Here is a 23353-nt window from a genome sequence, read left to right as displayed (position 1 = left end):
TCCATGCATCCAGTCTTCTGATCCGACCCGGTGGGTCATAGCTCAATAACACAACTAAGTGCCCAACTGGCTCGGTCAAAAATAATACAACGTGTGTTCTGTCCGATATTTACCCAGTGTTGGATTGTTTTTAACCCAGCATTTTTTTTTTATGTGGGCTGGTAGACAGACCGATGGATGGACAGACAGACAGACAGACAGGCAAACATGCAGACCGGCAGGCAGGTAGAGACAGAATTGTGCAAGTTCTCCCACTTAAAAAGATGAGAGAGGCCTGTAATTTTCATCATAGGTACACGTCAACTATGACAGACAAAATGAGAAAAAAAAATCGAGAAAATCACATTGTAGGATTTTTCATGAATTTATTTGCAAATTATGGTGGAAAATAAGTATTTGGTCAATAACAAACGTTTCTCAATACTTTGTTATATACCCTTTGTTGGCAATGACACAGGTCAAACGTTTTCTGTAAGTCTTCACAAGGTTTTCACACACTGTTGCTGGTATTTTGGCCCATTCCTCCATGCAGATCTCCTCTAGAGCAGTGATGTTTTGGGGCTGTCGCTGGGCAACACGGACTTTCAACTCCCTCCAAAGATTTTCTATGGGGTTGATATCTGGAGACTGGCTAGGCCACTCCAGGACCTTGAAATGCTTCTTACGAAGCCACTCCTTCGTTGCCCGGGCGGTGTGTTTGGGATCATTGTCATGCTGAAAGACCCAGCCACGTTTCATCTTCAACACCCTTGCTGATGGAAGGAGGTTTTCACTCAAAATCTCATGATACATGGCCCCATTCATTCTTTCCTTTACACGGATCAGTCGTCCTGGTCCCTTTGCAGAAAAACAGCCCCAAAGCATGATGTTTCCACCCCAATGCTTCACAGTAGGTATGGTGTTCTTTGGATGCAACTCAGCATTCTTTGTCCTCCAAACACGACGAGTTGAGTTTTTACCAAAAAGTTCTATTTTGGTTTCATCTGACCATATGACATTCTCCCAATCCTCTTCTGGATCATCCAAATGCACTCTAGCAAACTTCAGACGGGCCTGGACATGTACTGGCTTAAGCAGGGGGACACGTCTTACACTGCAGGATTTGAGTCCCTGGCGGCGTAGTGTGTTACTGATGGTAGGCTTTGTTACTTTGGTCCCAGCTCTCTGCAGGTCATTCACTAGGTCCCCCCGTGTGGTTCTGGGATTTTTGCTCACTGTTCTTGTGATCATTTTGACCCACGGGGTGAGATCTTGCGTGGAGCCCCAGATCGAGGGAGATTATCAGTGGTCTTGTATATCTTCCATTTCCTAATAATTGCTCCCACAGTTGATTTCTTCAAACCAACTGCTTACCTATTGCAGATTCAGTCTTCCCAGCCTGGTGCAGGTCTACCATTTTGTTTCTGGTGTCCTTTGACAGCTCTTTGGTCTTGGCCATAGTGGAGTTTGGAGTGTGACTGTTTGAGGTTGTGGACAGGTGTCTTTTATACTGATAACAAGTTCAAACAGGTGCCATTAATACAGGTAACGAGTGGAGGACAGAGGAGCCTCTTAAAGAAGAAGTTACAGGTCTGTGAGAGCCAGAAATCTTGCTTGTTTGTAGGTGACCAAATACTTATTTTCCACCATAATTTGCAAATAAATTCATAAAAAATCCTACAATGTGATTTTCTGGAGAAAAAAAATCTCAATTTGTCTGTCATAGTTGACGTGTACCTATGATGAAAATTACAGGCCTCTCTCATCTTTTTAAGTGGGAGAACTTGCACAATTGGTGGCTGACTAAATACTTTTCCCCACCACTGTATGTAGAGAGACAGGCAGATAGACAGATAGACACCGCCCCAGAAGAACAGACAGTAAGCTACTGTCAGTGGCTCCCGTATAGAAAGAGTGTACCAGGGAATAATTATAATTTATCTCATACTGGTCTTTTGGTTACATTTTAGGAATGATGAATGATGACAGCCTCAATCTCTGTATTGATTTTACTCATGCAGCCTTTCTAATGGCTTCATATTCAACTGCTGCTCACATCAAAAAGGGAGAGAATAATTCCAAAGGAAGAGAATGTGGGTCAGTGTGGCCTCGCTAACGACGCCCTGTCTCCGGGCTAGCGTACAACTGCGCTCCCTTCCTCCGCATGGATGAATCTGTCCCGTTTTAACGACAAGGGGAAACCCTTAATAGCAGGAGAGATGGAGACCCGCAGAGACTCAGACAGACCGTCTAGGCTGCGAGATATCCATGGTTTGACGGTTAACCATATAGGCTGCCATGGGCACTTAGAAATGCATCTCTGAGACGTTTGAGATCTTTGTTGAGAGTCTTTTCAATGGAAAACATTTATGGGAGGATATTATATGCATGACATTCAATCAAATCCCTGACTGAAATGTGGGAACATGCGACAATGCGAGACAGCTCTCTGATCATTCCATAGAGGCCGGCGCCGCCATGATCAATTCACTACAATGTATTGTTAGCCTACATTATATAGCCTATATAATTTTATTTTATTTGCAGCATTCAAGAAAACGCCATGACATAACCAGGACGGAATAGACTTTCGATGCCAAGAGATGTATCTTGTGTGGGCTTTGACATTGTGAAGTCTATAGGCTAAAGCAGTAGCAGGTTGTTGTGTGCGTGAGGGGTGGATAAAAGGAAAACCATTCAAATACGATTTATCACACCACTTAGGCTACCATTTTTCGTTGCAATCGTTAAATAATACCGGTGTGTGGGGCGACAATGTCTACCTACCGAGGAACGAGGAGTGCCTACCGACAAACGGGGAATGTTCTTCTTGCCTTGGTAAGACATGCCGGCCGGTGTAGCGGTTCACTGGGAGACAGAGAACGCGAAAAACGGATGAATCACCGCTTGGTAGTCTATTTCCTCGCTTTAAAACCGGCCGGAGGTATTTCTGTAGGCTAACTTACACTATCCTACTGGTCAGATCATGTGAATATAGGAATATACAGACAAAATAAGAGAAACAATATGTTCTAGACTACTATTACTTTGGTAGTGCTGTCGCGTACCAGTCTGAGCCCTCCCTTCAACAATACAGCCGGGCTGCTTCGCTCACCATCTGCTCGTTTAATATTCCAGACACATCACATCCTACAGGCTAATGGCTGGCATCACACATCCTACCCGCTAACAGGGGCTATAGGCAGGATGCCTGACAGGCAGGGAGGCTTTGTGGGGAGCCCCATGGCCCTACACAGCCACAATAATTTAGGGCCACTTAAAACACGTGTCTTGATAAAACTCCGGGGCCTATTACCAGTGGGAGTGGCCAGGTGTTGTTATCACAAATACAATGTGAGATCTCTTTATTTATGCCATGTGCAACCAATGGGCAGAATAATGGTAATTTCAGCACTATGCCCATTGGGACAGCTCCTATAGGTTAAACAGTGATCTTGCTTAGAATAGCCTAAGCAACGTGGGTAGCACTTGTTGAAAAGATTCATAGCCTAGGCTATACTTGATAACCGAATTGTATATCAATTAGAATTTATTTTGGCTAATTTCCTCAATTAAGGCATGTGTTCAAAACATCTGATTTGCAAATTGACTTTTGACATGTTGTGAATTTAGGCACAGCGCAACATGAAATATCTTACACTGGGGAAAATACATCTATGAGGTGTGCATTTACCTCCCGTTTTCCATTGTGATCACGGTTGTGTCCAGGTCCAGTCTGGTAAACGATTTGACCCCGGGAGGAGCCGGTTTCTGTCCCCACTGCTCTGTCTCGACTTGGTCTGGTCTCACTGGCGGACGAGAAGTTACTCACACTCCCCGCGTCACTGAAAGTATCCGACCAGCATTTCTCCTCCTTCTTAATCTTAACATGCCGTCTCACAGACTGGGGGCTGCTGTTGTACGACTCAAAATTTAAAGTTTTATTCTCATAAGCGCCTTCCACGTTGCAGAACATCCCACCGAATTTCACTCTGGGTTTCGGGCTGTTTGTCCCCAGTCTAGACAGCAGCGACCCTTCATCGTCACTATCTCTTCGGAGAAGTTTCCTCTCTGCCATGGCCAATAACTATTCTTATTCTCAGAAAGAAAGAGAGAGATTAAAACGTTTGTGAAAAAGATCCAAAGTAGACCAAAAAAAGTACTTATACCCAAGTAAAACCTGGGAGTTAATTCCCCTTTGAAGTCTCCCTACTGTAACAGAGGACCTCACCTCCTGACGGGATGGTTAGTTGAGTGACTAGAGGAGCTGTCCACTGGGGCGTGGTGCTGAAATAACCACAGTACAATACTCTGACTGGGAGAAAGATATGACAGGCGACCAGGGGAACTAGGCGAGGTCTTGTTCACAACGGCATGAAATGTTGCTATGGGTTCATTGCCATCAGGTGAAATCCACTTGGGATTCAAATTAGACTACGGATGTGAGGGGTGTAAACGTCCACAACCAGACGCTGATTCAAGTAATGGAAACGATAACAATACTGTAATTCGTTGAATAATAATTCACCAATGTCTGAGAATTATTTGGCCGGGGGTGTAGTTCGCTTACACACATGAATGATCACTCAGATCACATAACGCTGAATAAGGTTGTGTTTTGCCCGAGGCCCGGGGAAGCAGTTATAATGTGTGGTGGACCCGCTGGATGACTGGTTTTACATGAAAGGCTAAGTTAGTCTAGCCAGCTATCTAAACTTCTAGTAATCACGGTCAAATAACCGACGGGCCCTGAATTTGTTGGTCACTCTCACTCAGATATCATATAAAAAAAATTACAAACATTTCTCTCTGTCAATGGCAAAACGAGTAGAATTGCATGGAAATTAGTTCTAAAGTTACTAAATATTCTCTCTGACCCCATGGGAAAATATGTAGAATTGCAGCAAACTTGCTTTAAAATTGCAAAATTTTCTCTACACCTCATGGCAAAGTGAATTGCAGCAAATTAACTCTAACATGCTCGCCACACCGCACGTGTCGCGTGCGTTGCAAAATAAATGTACACATACATAATAATAATAATAATGTAATAATAATAATAACATGTTATTCAGTCATTGCACCCACACTGCTCGCGGACGTCAACAACTCGGTTCTATTTGTGACGCTCAACGCGCTGCAAGTCCTGCCTTTCCCATCTCCTCATTGGTTTTTAGGAGCATCTACCCAGCTGCGTGATTGAAAGATGAACTGAGGTCTACGCTCCAGTCCAGTTGGTTGCGGTAATGCACCATAAAGTTGGTTGCCAACCGCCATATGAAGTCCAGAGAAGAAGAAGAACCCTGAAGGAGGAGAGAACTAGAAAGTCACGCGGTTTACCCTTTTATATGTGCATTTCAGGTAATATAACAACCCAGTGTTTATATCCCAGGACAAGCTAGCTAGCTAAAAATGCCATGAATGTTTAATGCTTTTCGACCTATCCCCAAATTAATGAAATTGGTTCAGAGTTCATTTTGATATTTCAACCTGCGTGTCCTGATCGCATCTGGTGTGGGTGGACAAAATCAACTTGCGCCAGGATGGCATGCTGACTAGACCGGGCGCGGGCGTGCGTCCGCCATCGCTCGCATGTTGATTTTGTCCACCCACACCAGCGCGTCAAGTGTCACAGATTTCTAGAAGCAAGTTCTATTTTAGCGCCTGGCTACGCAGACGCTTGTTGACCTGCACGAGCAGTGTGGGTGCAATGATTGAATAACATGTATGTGTACATTTATAAACGCGAGCTGTGTGGTCAGCATGTAGACAAACAATTGTTATCTTCACTGTCAAGACAGGGGCCGCTAAAATGTTTTGCTCACAAGGTGGGGGCCCCAAACAAAATGTCACCTAGGGCCTCCAAAAGGTTATGGGCCAGCTCCATATGGATGTGGGTACGCAGACCCCCGAGCCACTGCGGCCCCTCATGACGAGTTCAGATTTTTGTGGCCCCAACCCCATCAAAGTTGCCCATCCCTGATATACAACATTCAAACATTGTTTGATAATTAGCATTCCCGTGTAAAACAAACTAACTCTCCTCAAACATCTAAGGTGACTGTCAGTCATGTAGAAACAACACACACACACACACACACACACACACACCCTACTGTGTACCATACCCTGAGGATGCTTTAGTCTCTGAGAGACAGCATGGAGTGAGTCTTCAGCCTTCCATTTCACAGATCCGCTTGAATATTTCCTTGTCTTAGACATTAGGGAGAGCATGCATGGCTGTGGGGCCACTGTGTATTAGTCTTAGACATTAGGGCATGTGAGGTCACAGTGTGGCTGAGAGAGTCTGCATGTCTTTGAGATGCCCTACGGCAGAGACCTACATTTCACAAGGACATTCCTCCCCCTCCCTCTCCTCCCCACTGGCTTCTCTCATATTAGAGAGGACTTACTTTGTTAGGGCTGTGGATTTCATCCCACTATACAGCTACTGCCTGTTAAAGATGGAATCTGCACTGGGGGAAACAGCTCCAATGTTAAAGATAAAAACTGAACTAGGGGAAACAGCTCCAATGTTAAAGATGGAGTCTCAACTAGGGGAAACAGCACCAATGTTAAAGATGGAATCTGAACTAGGGGAAACAACTCCAATGTTAAAAATGGAATCTGCACTAGGGGAAACAGCACCAATGTTAAAGATGGAGTCTGAACTAGAGGAAACAGCACCAATGTTAAAGATGGAATCTGAACTAGGGGAAACAGCTCCAATGTTAAAGATGGAATCTGCACTAGGGGAAACAGCACCAATGTTAAAGATGGAGTCTGAACTAGAGGAAACAGCACCAATGTTAAAGATGGAATCTGAACTAGGGGAAACAGCTCCAATGTTAAAGATGGAATCTGAACTAGGGGAAACAGCTCCAATGTTAAAGATGGAATCTGAACTAGGGGAAACAGCTCCAATGTTAAAGATGGAATCTGCACTAGGGGAAACAGCGGCAATGTTAAAGATGGAATCTGAACTAGGGGAAACAGCTCCAATATCCGCCCCACCACCGTTGTTATTGTTATTGTTTTGTCGATGAAGCGGAGGTGAGGAGCATCAGGCAACATGGTTAAAAAAAACGCTGTATACTTTCTGCTGTTCTAACACGCGTGCAAAGACATCATATCGCAGCTTCACCATTAAGGATTCCAGCTTGAAGCTTCTGCTACAACTGTAGTACGATCCAAAATCAATCCCTTTTGTGTTTGGTTATGGATTGAACTTTACAGCCTTCGAATAATCATATCCAAGAGTGGCATGGAGAACTTTTACACTTTTGTGCCGAAATATCAAGTATTTCAGGTATTTTAGGGTTCAGCACACATTTAGCTCACCCTTAGCAAACCAGATTGGAACGATCCAGAGTAGGCCCCGTAGTCTACACATACAAACGCATTGAAAAGCCGTCTATGGCAAACATTTTCTGTAGTGTAGCGCCCTCTACTGTTGGTATTCTGCACAGACAACTGAGCCTCACTTCACTTTACACATTCAACTTTAATCAACCAACAATAACACTTGCATATAAAAATTATATCAAAAGATAAAACAATATTAAACATTGGTTGATAATAATAATCAATTTCCAGATGTGTCATAAAGCATTCATATAATATTCTTCTTACCTGTGCCTCTGTTTGTGGTGGTGACTTTTCAATGTTTGGTTTTAGATGAGACGTCATCTATTCCTAGTATTCAGATATGGCTGGTGATGTCCAGTGTTTATCACTTCAAGTCTTCTGTGTGTGAGTGTGTGTGCATGCGTGCGTGTGTTGTGTTCGTGTGGGTGTGTTTGTGTGTGCTTGGTTATGAAGGTGCAGTATTCCGTAGAAACGGGGCTTGATCCCATTTAATGGCAACATAATGCATAAAATACATATTTAGTACTTGATCTGCTTTAACATGAGTCATAAAGATTCAATGGGAGGTATTTGTCTCATCAGGATATAACAGAACTAACCAAGGTCCCCATCTGAAGCAAACCCACCCTCTCCATCAGGATATAACAGAACTAACCAAGGTCCCCATCTGAAGCAAACCCACCCTCTCCATCAGGATATAACAGAACTAACCAAGGTCCCCATCTGAAGCAAACCCACCCTCTCCATCAGGATATAACAGAACTAACCAAGGTCCCCATCTGAAGCAAACCCACCCTCTCCATCAGGATATAACAGAACTAACCAAGGTCCCCATCTGAAGCAAACCCACCCTCTCCATCAGGATATAACAGAACTAACCAAGGTCCCCATCTGAAGCAAACCCACCCTCTCCCAAGCACCAAGGGGGAAGACCAGACTTACATAATCTGATCAAATGGAAAAAGTCTAAAAGCATTGAAAGCACCTTCATTCTTCATCAACAACAAAAAATATCTAATTTAGCATTTTATTTATTCCTCTTTTGAGAAATGTATTTTAAAATCTTTGTATTTTTTAATACATAAAAAAAAAAATACATGATGTCTAATATTACCACAGTTTGGCTTCTGGTTTCATTTCAAACACTGAGATTGAGGAGCTAATGAGTCCCACATCATGTCTGGACTAGACAGGCAGGGCTGAGGCCATAGAGATAGATAGAGGGTACACTAGCCACAAAGTCTGTTTTAATATGGGCGGCATCATTGAAGGCTTTCACCATTTTTAAAAGTTTCGGGGATGAGCTCTCTTTCTGTGGCTGAGGCTAGCTCCCTGTGAGTGTAATAACAGCGTGGTCAGATGGTGTAAACAGTGGTATGGTGTCCATTTTTAGGAAACGCTCAGCTTCAGTGGGGGGTGTGTGAACATTAAGAACTATGGTAACATTTCTCAATTCACCGTTTAACCTTAAACACCTAGTGACCTCGTCAAGAGGTTTTGGAATCTCTTGGCTAAGGTGTTGGGTTGACAGCAAAGTTCCAGGTTTAAGCCCCGAGCAGGACTACCGGATGACTTCACTACAGTTTGTTTCAATCAATCAAACTCTTCTTCTTCTTCATGCTTCCAAAGGGAAGCGACCAGAGCACCACCTGCTCAGCAGGGAAAAAAAAACACAAAACACTCCCATTTTGAGGAGTTCTTCAATTCCACTGAAGTCTTCATCCATAGAGAGGAAGTCTTCCATCGAGACGTCAACATCATCATCACTTCAAGAGAGGGACAGCAGTCAGGTTTAAAAGGTTACTGAAGTAAACGTTTTGCTGTCCTTACAACAAAAAAAAAAACATGGTCATAGTATTCTCTTTAAAGTCAGTGTTGCAGCGTAGTTGAATGGTTTCCCATGTGAGGAGAAGTCTTCGGAAAGACTTTCAGGACACTGGGAGCCAGCTTGGATTCCAAATCGTGTCCTCTTGAACAAAATGGAGAAGACAATCTGGAAACCTGTGGACTGAAATGACAATATGATATGACGCAACAGTATATAGACTAATGTATTATTTGAATGGTTAAAGAAACAGAGATATTTAGGTAAAAAATACATACTTGCGCTGGCTTCCCAGGAGAACTATGACCAAAGAATAAAGGCTAAAGAAAAAAACAAAAATAAAAATAAAAACTGAAGGAATGAAAAGAAGATAATGGAGAGAAAGGAGAGAGTCATTTCTGCCAGATGGAGAACAGACAGCAATTTGTAGCATTCATATTCCAAGTCTGAATAAATTAATCTATTAAATACAGTTCAATTCAACTGAGCAATACAACACAGTGTCACTGGTTTCAAGGGACCATATGACCGGGTTTACCTTTTCTTCTAGTTCCTTTATCTGTCTTCTCTGTGCTGCTATCCATTCCTCCAGCTCTTTGATTCTCTGGACATGAAAACAGGATGAACAATAAGGTGGACAATAAGTTCAATCAGATCAGAGTAAATGTTCAATATTGATGTATTGTAGGGTAGCTGAGGAAGGAGGATCTCCCTGGGGAATGTACTGTAGGATAGCTGAGCTCCATCCTCTACCAGCTCCATCCTCTACCAGCTCCATCCTCTACCTGTACCAGCTCCATCCTCTACCAGCTCCATCCTCTACCAGCTCCATCCTCTACCAGCTCCATCCCCTACCAGCTCCATCCTCTACCAGCTCCATCCTCTACCAGCTCCATCCCCTACCAGCTCCATCCTCTACCAGCTCCATCCTCTACCAGCTCCATCCTCTCACCTGCTGTGAGTGCTGTAGCAGCTCCATCCTCTCCCTGAGGATCTGTGAGTCCCTCTCTCTGAGCTCCGTCATGACCGCTCTCTTCCACTGCTCCACCGCCCGACGCAGTTTCTCTCTCTCGTCGTCCGACAGCATCTCCGCCATCTTGGCCCCCGCCTCCTGTTGCAGGGCGTTAAACAGCATCGCCTCTAGCTCCAAGATCCTCTGGAGGGGAGAGAGGGAGGGAGGGGAGGGAGGGGAGAGAGGGGGAGGGAGGGAGGGAGGGAGAGAGGGAGGGAGGGGGAGGGGGAGGGCAGGGAGGGGAGAGAGGGAGGGAGGGAGGGAGGGGGGAGAGAGAGGGAGGGGAGAGAGGGAGGGAGGGGAGGGAGAGGGAGGGAGGGAGGGAGGGAGGGAGGGAGGGAGGGAGGGAGGGAGGGAGGGAGGGAGGGAGGGGAAGGGAGAGGGAGGGAGGGAGGGAGGGAGGGAGGGAGGGAGGGAGGGAGGGAGGGAGGGAGGGAGGGGAAGAGGGAGGGAGGGAGGGAGGGAGGGGAAGAGGGAGGGGAAGGGAGGGAGGGAGGGAGGGGAAGAGGGAGGGAGGGAGGGAGGGAGGGAGGGAGGGGAGAGAGGAAGGAGGAGAGTGAAAAGGTAGTTTGTGTTACACCAAACAACCACAGCTGCAGCTAGTCAGTGGGTGGAGAATGTGATCCACTGGCTCAATGTTCTCTATGTGGGCATATACACTGACTATACAAAACATTAAGAACACCTGCTCTTTCCACGACCCCTTATTGATGTCACTTGTTAAATCCACTTCAATCAGTGTAGATGAAGGGGAGGAGACGGGTTTAAGAAGGATTTTTAAGCCTTGAGACAATTGAGACATGGATTGTGTATGTGTGCCATTCAGAGGGTGAATGGGCAAAACAAAATATTAAAGTGCTTTTGAACGGGGTATGGTAGTAGGTGCCAGGCGCGCTGGTTTGAGTCAAGAACTGCAACGCTGCTGGGTTTTTCACGCTTAACAGTTTCCCGTGTGTATCAAGAATGGTCCACCACCCAAAGGACATCCAGCCAACTTGACACAACTATGGGAAGCATTGGAGTCAACATGGGCCAGCATCCCTGTGGAACGCTTTCGACCCCTTGTAGAGTCCATGCCCCGACGAATTGAGGCTGTTCTGAGGGCAAAAAGGGGGGAGTGCAACTCAATATTAGGAAGGTGTTCTTAATGTTTTGTCCACTCACTGTATATTTCCATTTTCTATTTGAGTCATTTAGCAGGATGCTCTTATCCAGAGTGAGAGTGTTAGTTTACAAAGGCAAGCTTTTCCTTGAACATTTGGGTCCATTTGAAATGCCTCTCACCTTGTGTGCCTGAGCCATGGACTGTTTCCTGTAGTCCAACTCCTCATCCAGATAGCCTTTCTGTTTACTAAACACATGCTGCAAATAACACACGGAACACAGCCTCATCATCCAGATAACTCCTACTAAAGATTCATACAAAATCATTCATTCATTTGTAAATTCATTCATTCATTCTTTCTTTCTTTCATTCATTTGTTCATTCATATAAGATGTCTGTTAAACACTGTAGGTCGGGCTACAATATATCGGCAGTTGCCAATGCACTTTAAGCATATACCATATACCACGTACTTCCATGCAAAACAACTTGAGCAGCATGCTAAATGAGAAGGGTTCAAATAAAAATGCAGATCAGCCATTTACCTTCTCACTTTCAATGTCCATCCTTTTCTGTGCTAAAGCGGTTTTGGTGACCTCTATATTCTCAAGCCACTGAAAGGAGAAGACAGTAAGCAGGATATTCAGCTGGGAATAAAACATTAGTTTATCTCATTAACTCAATGATGCAAAGCCTACGACAGGGATTCAAAGACAAGGCCGGCATTCAAACAAACAAAGATCAACAGCCTTTTGAAATGTAAGTTAATAAAAAAAAATATATAAAAAAATACCCTTTCTGCTAGTGTTAAGACAGTCCTGGCGTGAATGGCAACCACTTGCTCCTCATTGGATAGGTTCTGGGTGGTACATGGTACATAGGGAAAACACAACACTCAGACACTCAGTATCAAGCAAACAGCAGATCCATCAACACAGAGGAGACAGACAGAGCAATGAGTTCAGTGATGTTGGAGCGGACCATACTGCAGGCAAACAGCTGATCCATCAACACATTTACATTACATTTTAGTCATTTAGCAGACGCTCTTATCCTCTTATCTTATTTTTTTTCATACTGCCCCCCCCCAAGATTGTAGACCTACACAAGGCTGGAATGGGCTACAAGACCATCGCCAAGCAGCTTGGTGAGAAGGTGACAACAGTTGGTGCGATTATTCGCAAATGGAAGAAACACAAAATACCTGTCAATCTCCCTCGGCCTGGGGCTCCATACAAGATCTCACCTCGTGGAGTTGCAATGATCATGAGAACAGTGAGGAATCAGCCCAGAACTACACGGGAGGATCTTGTCAATGATCTCAAGGCAGCTGGGACCATAGTCACCAAGAAAACAATTGGTAACACACGACGCCGTGAAGGACTGAAATCTTGCAGTGCCCGCAAGGTCCCCCTGCTCAAGAAAGCACATATACAGGGCTGTCTGAAGTTTGCCAATGAACATCTGAATGATTCAGAGGAGAACTGGGTGAAAGTGTTGTGGTCAGATGAGACCAAAATCGAGCTCTTTAGCATCAACTCAACTCGCCGTGTTTGGAGGAGGAGGAATGCTGCCTATGACCCCAAGAACACCATCCCCACCGTCAAACATGGAGGTGGAAACATTATGCTTTGGGGGTGTTTTTCTGCTAAGGGGACAGGACAACTTCACCGCATCAAAGGGATGATGGACGAGGACATGTACCGTCAAATCTTGGGTGAGAACCTCCTTCCCTCAGCCAGGGCATTGAACATGGGTCGTGGATGGGTATTGCAGCATGACAATGACCCAAAACACACGGCCAAGGTAACAAAGGAGTGGCTCAAGAAGAAGCACATTAAGGTCCTGGAGTGGCCTTGCCAGTCTCCAGACCTTAATCCCATAGAAAATCTGTGGAGGGAGCTGAAGGTTCGAGTTGCCAAACGTCAGCCTCGAAACCTTAATGACTTGGAGAAGATCTGCAAAGAGAGGTGGAACAAAATCCCTCCTGAGATGTGTGCAAACCTGGTGGCCAACTACAAGAAACGTCTGACCTCTGTGATTGCCAACAAGGGTTTTGCCACCAAGTACTAAGTCATGTTTTGCAGAGGGGTCAAATACTTATTTCCCTCATTAAAATGCAAATCAATTAATAACATTTTTGACATGCATTTTTCTGGATTTTTGTTGTTGTTATTCTGTCTCTCACTGTTCAAATAAACCTACCATTAAAATTATAGACTGATCGTGTCTTTGTCGGTGGGCAAACATACAAAATCAGCAGGGGATCAAATACTTTTTTCCCTTACTGTACAACACAGAGGAGACAGACAGAGCAATGAGTCCAGTGATGTTGGAGCGAACCATACTGCAGGCAGACATACATGTACATACATGTAGATAGGAAATGAACATACACTTACGGCATTATCCCCCAGTATATCTAGCTTTTTCATCAGCTCTGTGATGACGATGTCCTGCCAGGGAGGAGAGACAAGAACATCAGGTTAAACTTCAAATAAAATCAAAATCAACCCCTTAACACTCCCCCTTTGACCAAGGGTATTCAACTCTGACCCTACGAGGTCTGGAGCCTGCTGGGTGTCTGCTCTACCTGATCATTAATATCACCCACCTGGTGTCTCAGGTCTAAACCAGTCCCTGATTAGAGGGGAACAATGGAAAAAAAAGGCAGTGGAACTGGCTTTGAGGTCAAGATTTGAATTTGGAGGGCCATAGACACCTCTCCTAGCCCCTAGCTCCTAACCTCTACCCCCTAGCACCTTTCATAAGATATTATTATTAAGGATATAGACTCACTTCTGTCTTCACCAAACTATATTATATATGACATTATTATTATGATAGATGTAGACTCACTGTGACTCCCTCGGCCTCACAGTAGACCTGCAGTGGACTGACGCCTTCACAGAAGTGGACGTCGTGGAAGTTGATGCCTGGAGATCTCCTCTCCCGCTCCTGGATGGTGATAGATGTCGTTATTACTAGATGGCCCACCTTGGAGACCATGGGCATGTAAAACTAGCCTGCAAGTCTTTAATTACCTACAGTATCTAGGAGTATAGCTAAAACTGATAATACATTTCCAAAACCTGAATAACATTAAGATTAAACATTTTCGTCCAATTGTATCCAAGGTCCAATGGAAACACATACAGGTTGGAGACGATGCCATACTACGGAGCCCGTGGAGCGGTTGTTGGGAGGAGTTTAAATTCCCTGCTCTTACTTCAAGTTCAAGGATCCGGAACTCCAGGAGTTCATTTTGGTCTCTGGCGTCCTGAAATTCGTTTTTTAAACGTGACTCCTCTGTTTCTACGTGCTTGATCTGTTAGGAGAGGGGAAATACACGGGAAAGATAACCACAGTCAAATTTTTTCCAATCACACCTGAATTACACGTGACACATCACTTTGAGTAAATATGATGGATAATAGTTTATACCTTTTCTATAAGTTCTTGATTTCTTTGAAACAGGGCCTGTTTCTCTTCGATCCACTTCATATCCTTCAAACACACAAGGAATCAGCTAATCAGTGGCAAAGAACAGTGTGTGTGTCTGTGTGTGTTTGTGTGCGTGAATACGTGCGTGTGTGTGTGTGTGTGTGCGTGTGGCTGTATGTGTGTGTAATCCAGTCACCTGTCCTTGTTGGGACAGAACACACTCTAGGTCCTGTATTCTGGTTTGGTAGATAATATGCTCTGCTTGCAACTGTTCTCTTGTCTGTGGAGTGAAGAGAACAACATTCACTGGTTATATACAATGATAATAAATGATAGTAGAATATGTTTCCCTACCTGGTTCAGTCTCTATGGCAGCATTCTGACTCTACCTGCTTCAGTCTCTATGGCAGCATTCTGACTCTACCTGGTTCAGTTTCTACCTGGTTCAGTCTCTATGGCAGCATTCTGTCTCTACGTGGTTCAGTCTCTATGGCAGAATTCTGACTCTATCTGGTTCAGTCTCTATGGCAGCATTCTGACTCTACCTGGTTCAGTCTCTATGGCAGCATTCTGACTCTACCTGGTTCAGTCTCTACCTGGTTCAGTCTCTATGGCAGCATTCTGTCTCTACCTGGTTCAGTCTCTACCTGGTTCAGTCTCTAGGGCAGCATTCTGACTCTACCTGGTTCAGTCTCTATGGCAGCATTCTGACTCTACCTGGTTCAGTCTCTATGGCAGCATTTTGACTCTACCTGGTTCAGTCTCTATGGCAGCATTTTGACTCTACCTGGTTCAGTCTCTATGGCAGCATTTTGACTCTACCTGGTTCAGTCTCTACCTGGTTCAGTCTCTATGGCAGCATTCTGTCTCTACACAGTCTCTATGGCAGCATTCTGTCTCTACCTGGTTCAGTCTCTAGGGCAGCATTCTGTCTCTACCTGGTTCAGTCTCTAGGGCAGCATTCTGTCTCTACCTGGTTCAGTCTCTAGGGCAGCATTCTGTCTCTACCTGGTTCAGTCTCTAGGGCAGCATTCTGTCTCTACCTGGTTCAGTCTCTAGGGCAGCATTCTGTCTCTACCTGGTTCTGTCTCTAGGGCAGCATTCTGTCTCTACCTGGTTCAGTCTCTACCTGGTTCAGTCTCTAGGGCAGCATTCTGTCTCTACCTGGTTCAGTCTCTAGGGCAGCATTATGTCTCTACATGGTTCAGTCTCTATGGCAGCATTCTGTCTCTACCTGGTTCAGTCTCTACGGCAGCATTCTGGCTCTATGTGGTTCAGTCTCTATGGCAGCATTCTGTCTCTACCTGGTTCAGTCTCTACCTGGTTCAGTCTCTATGGCAGCATTCTGACTCTACCTGGTTCAGTCTCTATGGCAGCATTCTGACTCTACCTGGTTCAGTCTCTACCTGGTTCAGTCTCTAGGGCAGCATTCTGTCTCTACCTGGTTCAGTCTCTAGGGCAGCATTCTGTCTCTACCTGGTTCAGTCTCTACCTGGTTCAGTCTCTACCTGGTTCAGTCTCTAGGGCAGCATTCTGTCTCTACCTGGTTCAGTCTCTAGGGCAGCATTCTGTCTCTACCTGGTTCAGTCTCTAGGGCAGCATTCTGTCTCTACCTGGTTCAGTCTCTAGGGCAGCATTCTGTCTCTACCTGGTTCAGTCTCTAGGGCAGCATTATGTCTCTACATGGTTCAGTCTCTAGGGCAGCATTCAGTCTCTACCTGGTTCAGTCTCTAGGGCAGCATTCTGTCTCTACCTGGTTCAGTCTCTAGGGCAGCATTCTGTCTCTACCTGGTTCAGTCTCTAGGGCAGCATTATGTCTCTACATGGTTCAGTCTCTAGGGCAGCATTATGTCTCTACCTGGTTCAGTCTCTAGGGCAGCATTCAGTCTCTACCTGGTTCAGTCTCTAGGGCAGCATTCTGTCTCTACCTGGTTCAGTCTCTAGGGCAGCATTATGTCTCTACATGGTTCAGTCTCTATGGCAGCATTCTGTCTCTACCTGGTTCAGTCTCTACCTGGTTCAGTCTCTAGGGCAGCATTCTGGCTCTATGTGGTTCAGTCTCTATGGCAGCATTCTGTCTCTACCTGGTTCAGTCTCTACATGGTTCAGTCTCTACCTGGTTCAGTCTCTATGGCAGCATTCTGACTCTACCTGGTTCAGTCTCTATGGCAGCATTCTGACTCTACCTGGTTCAGTATATACCTGGTTCAGTCTCTAGGGCAACATTCTGTCTCTACCTGGTTCAGTCTCTAGGGCAGCATTCTGTCTCTACCTGGTTCAGTCTCTAGGGCGTTCTGTCTCTACCTGGTTCAGTCTCTAGGGCAGCATTATGTCTCTACATGGTTCAGTCTCTATGGCAGCATTCTGTCTCTACCTGGTTCAGTCTCTACCTGGTTCAGTCTCTAGGGCAGCATTCTGGCTCTATGTGGTTCAGTCTCTATGGCAGCATTCTGTCTCTACCTGGTTCAGTCTCTACATGGTTCAGTCTCTACCTGGTTCAGTCTCTATGGCAGCATTCTGACTCTACCTGGTTCAGTCTCTATGGCAGCATTCTGACTCTACCTGGTTCAGTCTCTGCTGATACCTGGTTCAGTCTCTAGGGCAGCATTATGTCTCTACCTGGTTCAGTCTCTAGGGCAGCATTCAGTCTCTACCTGGTTCAGTCTCTAGGGCAGCATTCTGTCTCTACCTGGTTCAGTCTCTAGGGCAGCATTATGTCTCTACATGGTTCAGTCTCTATGGCAGCATTCTGTCTCTACCTGGTTCAGTCTCTACCTGGTTCAGTCTCTAGGGCAGCATTCTGGCTCTATGTGGTTCAGTCTCTATGGCAGCATTCTGTCTCTACCTGGTTCAGTCTCTACATGGTTCAGTCTCTACCTGGTTCAGTCTCTATGGCAGCATTCTGACTCTACCTGGTTCAGTCTCTATGGCAGCATTCTGACTCTACCTGGTTCAGTCTATACCTGGTTCAGTCTCTAGGGCAACATTCTGTCTCTACCTGGTTCAGTCTCTAGGGCAGCATTCTGTCTCTACCTGGTTCAGTCTCTACCTGGTTCAGTCTCTACCTGGTTCAGTCTCTATGGCAGCATTCTGACTCTACCTGTTTCAGTCTCTACCTGGTTCAGTCTCTATGGCAGCATTCTGTCTCTACCTGGTTCAGTCTCTATGGCAGCATTCTGTCTCTACCTGGTTCAGTCTCTACCTGGTTCAGTCTCTACCTGGTTCAGTCTCTATGGCAGCATTCTGACTCTACCTGGTTCAGTCTCTATGGCAGCATTTTGACTCTACCTGGTTCAGTCTCTATGGCAGCATTTTGACTCTACCTGGTTCAGTCTCTAGGGCAGCATTCTGTCTCTACCTGGGTCAGTCTCTATGGCAGCATTCTGACTCTACCTGGTTCAGTCTCTATGGCAGCATTTTGACTCTATCTGGTTCAGTCTCTATGGCAGCATTTTGACTCTACCTGGTTCAGTCTCTACCTGGTTCAGTCTCTAGGGCAGCATTCTGTCTCTACCTGGTTCAGTCTCTAGGGCAGCATTATGTCTCTACCTGGTTCAGTCTCTACCTGGTTCAGTCTCTACCTGGTTCAGTCTCTATGGCAGCATTCTGACTCTACCTGGTTCAGTCTCTACCTGGTTCAGTCTCTACCTGGTTCAGTCTCTATGGCAGCATTCTGACTCTACCTGGTTCAGTCTATACCTGGTTCAGTCTCTAGGGCAGCATTCTGTCTCTACCTGGTTCAGTCTCTAGGGCAGCATTCTGTCTCTACCTGGTTCAGTCTCTATGGCAGCATTCTGACTCTACCTGGTTCAGTCTATACCTGGTTCAGTCTCTAGGGCAGCATTCTGTCTCTACCTGGTTCAGTCTCTAGGGCAGCATTCTGTCTCTACCTGGTTCAGTCTCTACCTGGTTCAGTCTCTATGGCAGCATTCTGACTCTACCTGGTTCAGTCTATACCTGGTTCAGTCTCTAGGGCAGCATTCTGTCTCTACCTGGTTCAGTCTCTAGGGCAGCATTCTGTCTCTACCTGGTTCAGTCTCTACCTGGTTCAGTCTCTACCTGGTTCAGTCTCTATAGCAGCATTCTGACTCTACCTGTTTCAGTCTCTACCTGGTTCAGTCTCTATGGCAGCATTCTGTCTCTACCTGGTTCAGTCTCTATGGCAGCATTCTGTCTCTACCTGGTTCAGTCTCTACCTGGTTCAGTCTCTACCTGGTTCAGTCTCTATGGCAGCATTCTGACTCTACCTGGTTCAGTCTCTATGGCAGCATTTTGACTCTACCTAGTTCAGTCTCTAGGGCAGCATTCTGTCTCTACCTGGGTCAGTCTCTATGGCAGCATTCTGACTCTACCTGGTTCAGTCTCTATGGCAGCATTTTGACTCTATCTGGTTCAGTCTCTATGGCAGCATTTTGACTCTACCTGGTTCAGTCTCTACCTGGTTCAGTCTCTAGGGCAGCATTCTGTCTCTACCTGGTTCAGTCTCTAGGGCAGCATTATGTCTCTACCTGGTTCAGTCTCTATGGCAGCATTATGTCTCTACCTGGTTCAGTCTCTACCTGGTTCAGTCTCTAGGGCAGCATTCTGTCTCTATGTGGTTCAGTCTCTAGGGCAGCATTCTGGTTTGAGACCTGCGTGCTTAACTCACATATTCTCTCACTGACGTCAATTAATGATTTATGCAAATGTCTCAACTGAATCAGGCCTTGGAGGAGTCCTACTTATGAAGGACAAGTGAATTTAGCCCAATACTTCTTGTGGACTAGTGGTCTAAAATACATTCCTGCCCAGTGAATGAAATACATGTTTTGATAATGGCATCATAAAAGAGCACCTCTTACCTTGACTTCCTTCTCTGCATCAAACGTGCCCCCGACCTGCTCCTGTAGAAGTGCATATGCTCTCTGAAGAGCCTGGTACTCCATGGTCAACTGATGAAACCTCATCTCTGTCTCCTCCCTGATCATACCCTACAGGCAGGCAGGCAGGCAGACAGTCAGGCAGACAGTCAGGCAGACAGACAGACGGGCAGACAGACGGGCAGACATGCAGGTAGACAGACACAGACAGGCAGACAGGCAGACAGACGGGCATGGAGGCAGACAGACACAGACGAGCGGGCAGACAGACAGACAGACAGACAGACAGACACAGACAGACAAAAACAACAGTCAAACCCCATGGTCATTATAACACAACATCAGAAATAACATATTACATATGAAACTGTCTGATTTTCAGTAAACGTTGCATTGCATATTTACACTTCTGTAATTGACTGCTGTATATCAAGAATGGAAACACACTTTCAAATTCATTTATAATTCTATAACATCAAGCTTTCATTAGGGAGCAATCAAAGGACAAAACATATATATATATATATCCCCCTCCTCTCTCTTTCTCTCTGTCTTGATCTTTCTCTCTCTCTTTCCTCTCTCTTGATCACTCTCTTTCTCTCTGTCTTGATCTTTCTCTCTCTCTTTCCTCTCTCTTGATCACTCTTTTTCTCTCTGTCAGACTCCCCTTAAACATGACAAGCAAAACTGTCTTTCTGACTTTCCCCAGAAAGTCTGTGCCCATGTCTTACCTCCTCCGGGTCATCGTCTGGTGTGCATGGTGTCCTGTCTGTGTGGAAGGAGATGGAGGATCCGTCTGAGTCTATAGAAGCCTCTTCGTCGTAACCAAAGAACGTCTCTACCGCCGGTTTACACGGCTTAATGACCTTCTTCCCTACTCCTGTACCCTGCCGTCTGTACCTCAGCAGCATATCTCTTTCCTAGAACATCATTCCATTAAAAAATAAAATAAAATGGTATTTGTCACGTGCCGAATATAACAGGTGTAGACTTTAACGTGAAATCCTTACTTATGAGCCTTTTCCCCAAAAAATGCACCCTATTCCTTATGTAGTGCACTACTTTTGACCAGGGCCCACCATATGTCTCTGTAAGTAGTGCACTTTATAGGGAAAGAGGTGCACTATATAGGGAAAGAGGTGCACTTTATAGGGAAAGAGGTGCACTTTATAGGGAAAGAGGTGCACTATATAGGGAAAGAGGTGCACTTTATAGGGAAAGAGGTGCACTTTATAGGGAAAGAGGTGCACTTTATAGGGAAAGAGGTGCACTATATAGGGAAAGAGGTGCACTATATAGGGAAAGAGGTGCACTCTATAGGGAAAGAGGTGCACTTTATAGGGAAAGAGGTGCACTCTATAGGGAAAGAGGTGCACTTTATAGGGAAAGAGGTGCACTCTATAGGGAAAGAGGTGCACTCTATAGGGAAAGAGGTGCACTATATAGGGAAAGAGGTGCACTTTATAGGGAAAGAGGTGCACTCTATAGGGAAAGAGGTGCACTATATAGGAAAGAGTGCATTTATGGAAAGAGGTGCACTATATAGGGAAAGAGGTGCACTCTATAGGGAAAGAGGTGCACTATATAGGGAAAGTGAGAGACTAAGACACACAAGGACATTTCCATATCAGAGTCTGGGGAGGGGTTGCACCAAACTAAGATTACATTAGTTGTTGTTTCCATTGAACTATCCCTCATGGTACATTCCTATCATAATACTTGATGGAATTATCTGACAACTTACAATCACACTCTTCACGTATCCAGCAGTCTCCAGTGCCTAGAAAACATAACTCAGGATTTAATTGAATGTACAGAATCTGTATACTGTATAATGTTGCAATGTTTCTTCCTGTGTTTCATGACTATAAATCCTGTCCATTTGATTAACATCATCAATGTCTTCCTGTGTTTCATGACTACAAATCCTGTCCATTTGATTAACATCATCAATGTCTCATCCTGTGTTTCATGACTACAAATCCTGTCCATTTGATTTACATCATCAATGTCTTCCTGTGTTTCATGACTACAAATCCCTTCCATGTGATTAACATCATCAATGTCTTCCTGTGTTTCATGACTATAAATCCTGTTCATGTGATTAACATCATCAATGTCTTCCTGTGTTTCATGACTACAAATCCTGTTCATGTGATTAACATCATCAATGTCTTCCTGTGTTTCATGACTACAAATCCCTTCCATGTGATTAACATCATCAGTGTGTGTAGCCTACCTGTGAAGGTGACTGCGAGAGAAAAAAGGAGAGAGAGAGAGAGAGAGAGAGAGAGAGAGAGAGAGAGAGAGAGAGAGAGAGAGAGAGAGAGAGAGAGAGAGAGAGAGAGAAACAAACAAAGAAATAAAGGAAGAGGGTGAGAGAGAGAGAATGACAGAGCAAACCCACGGAGGGAGCTGTTGCCATAGAAACGGTAATACCTTTGACAGGTCGTCAATAATATTCTGCTGTTCCAGAACCTGTAGTCTGAGGAACTCGATCTCTCTCTCCTCCTGACTCTGGTCAAGGTCGTTTAGAGAGCTGGGCCGTCTTTTGGTGGCCACCTTCTCTCTCTGGAAGGGAAGTAAACCGGTTAAAAAGGTGCAATGTGCACAAATCGCTCCGCCATTTCCTGGTTGCTAAAATTCTAGTAGTTCGCCTATTGTCAGTTTATGTGACAAAACAAGCAACATATAGTCTAAAGAATCATTGTACCATCTAAACCGCTGTGAAATATATTTTCAATAACCAAAAATATTGTATATTCAGCTGTTTGAGGCTGGTGTACAAAACCCACAGTTAAAGACGCATAAGAACGGGAAACATAGAAATAGCGCACATAGAACAGATCTACCGCTTCTTAGACTTGCTTTCAACGAGAATGACACATCTATAACTCATATTTCTATGTGAATTTGGTCGGGTCGCCCCAAAAAGTGACATATTGCAGCTTTAAAAACAAAGATATTCAATTTAAGTCATTCTCTGAAATCTGAAGAACCATATCTCTGTGCACTAGTCAGCTACTCAACTAGATTTATGTTAACTCTCTGCCACAAGAGATTACTGCACTGTGTGTTAAAGGTAGCCAGTGTTCGCTATACAGATGCGGTGAAATATATCGGCACCCTTGCATGATATGTTGAAGTTGAAAACACTTTTACTGTATACACATGTATTTGTTCGATTTACAACTGGACCAAGAAAAAACATTGACAACTGAAATTGAGATTTCTTGTACATAAAAAATATTAAAAATTCGAATTTATTTGGTCGGAGACAATGATTCCCGTTCACTGTGTAAGTTCTCTCACCTGTTGTATGTTGCAGGTCTGAAAAGAAACCAGTTTTGAAAAGACAAAAACTGAACATTCAGAACATTCCTCTCCATTGCACTCAAGGGTGCCAATATATTTCACCGCATCTGTAGGTTCAGGTATGACAATACAAAACTTCACTGAGAGCTATGTTGTTCTCTATCTTGAAGAAGAATCATCTCAAACACTATCACACTACTCCTAAGTAATGTTATCATTCTTAAGCAAATACGACGTCGATCACATTCAAGGCTCTGAGCGTGAGACTGAAGCATTTATATTCCAGTATGGTATGAACAAGGTCTTCTCATAGCAAGACATCCCTCACAATAATAGACTGAAGCACACCAAGCTCTGCTGGCAGATCGTTATGGAGATTTCGCCGTAAAATACTTGAGTAACGTCAGAACGAATATCAGAAGACGTTTTGAGCAGCTGTTCGAGGA

General features: G+C 44.7%; 2 protein-coding genes across 15 annotated transcripts in view; both read right to left on the bottom strand.

Annotated features, from left to right (window-relative positions):
- The window catches only part of dpysl4 (dihydropyrimidinase like 4), a 34811-nt gene extending 30599 nt beyond the window's left edge, over window positions 1-4212 (bottom strand). For 2 of the 3 annotated variants that reach the window (XM_041893515.2, XM_041893524.2), the window contains exon 1: window positions 3674-4212. In XM_041893515.2, coding sequence (XP_041749449.2) covers window positions 3674-4057 — 384 coding nt within the window. In that variant the 5' untranslated portion in view covers window positions 4058-4212. Of the gene's footprint in view, window positions 1-2766; window positions 3108-3673 lie in introns of those variants that run through there. The other variant, XM_041893532.2, reaches the window with a different exon arrangement.
- Window positions 4213-7817: 3605 nt separating this feature from the next.
- The window catches only part of jakmip3 (Janus kinase and microtubule interacting protein 3), a 61315-nt gene continuing 45779 nt past the window's right edge, over window positions 7818-23353 (bottom strand). For 5 of the 12 annotated variants that reach the window (XM_041893418.2, XM_041893410.2, XM_041893432.2 and 2 more), the window contains 16 exons: window positions 22032-22163; window positions 21337-21372; window positions 20324-20512; window positions 19575-19703; window positions 14930-15013; window positions 14734-14796; window positions 14519-14617; window positions 14149-14247; window positions 13686-13745; window positions 12083-12148; window positions 11835-11903; window positions 11469-11546; window positions 10125-10328; window positions 9711-9776; window positions 9451-9492; window positions 7818-9355 (listed from right to left, as the gene is read on the bottom strand). In XM_041893418.2, the coding sequence (XP_041749352.1) occupies window positions 9197-9355; window positions 9451-9492; window positions 9711-9776; window positions 10125-10328; window positions 11469-11546; window positions 11835-11903; window positions 12083-12148; window positions 13686-13745; window positions 14149-14247; window positions 14519-14617; window positions 14734-14796; window positions 14930-15013; window positions 19575-19703; window positions 20324-20512; window positions 21337-21372; window positions 22032-22163 (1575 nt within the window). In that variant the 3' untranslated portion in view covers window positions 7818-9196. Of the gene's footprint in view, window positions 9356-9450; window positions 9524-9710; window positions 9777-10124; window positions 10329-11468; window positions 11547-11834; window positions 11904-12082; window positions 12149-13685; window positions 13746-14148; window positions 14248-14518; window positions 14618-14733; window positions 14797-14929; window positions 15014-19574; window positions 19704-20323; window positions 20513-21336; window positions 21373-22031; window positions 22164-23353 lie in introns of all 12 variants that reach the window. The other 7 variants (XM_041893451.2, XM_041893492.2, XM_041893501.2 and 4 more) reach the window with 3 other exon arrangements.

This window comes from Coregonus clupeaformis, chromosome 1 (assembly GCF_020615455.1).
Source record: "Coregonus clupeaformis isolate EN_2021a chromosome 1, ASM2061545v1, whole genome shotgun sequence".
Taxonomy (NCBI): Eukaryota; Metazoa; Chordata; class Actinopteri; order Salmoniformes; family Salmonidae; genus Coregonus; species Coregonus clupeaformis.
This window is presented reverse-complemented; position numbering and strand designations above follow the sequence as displayed.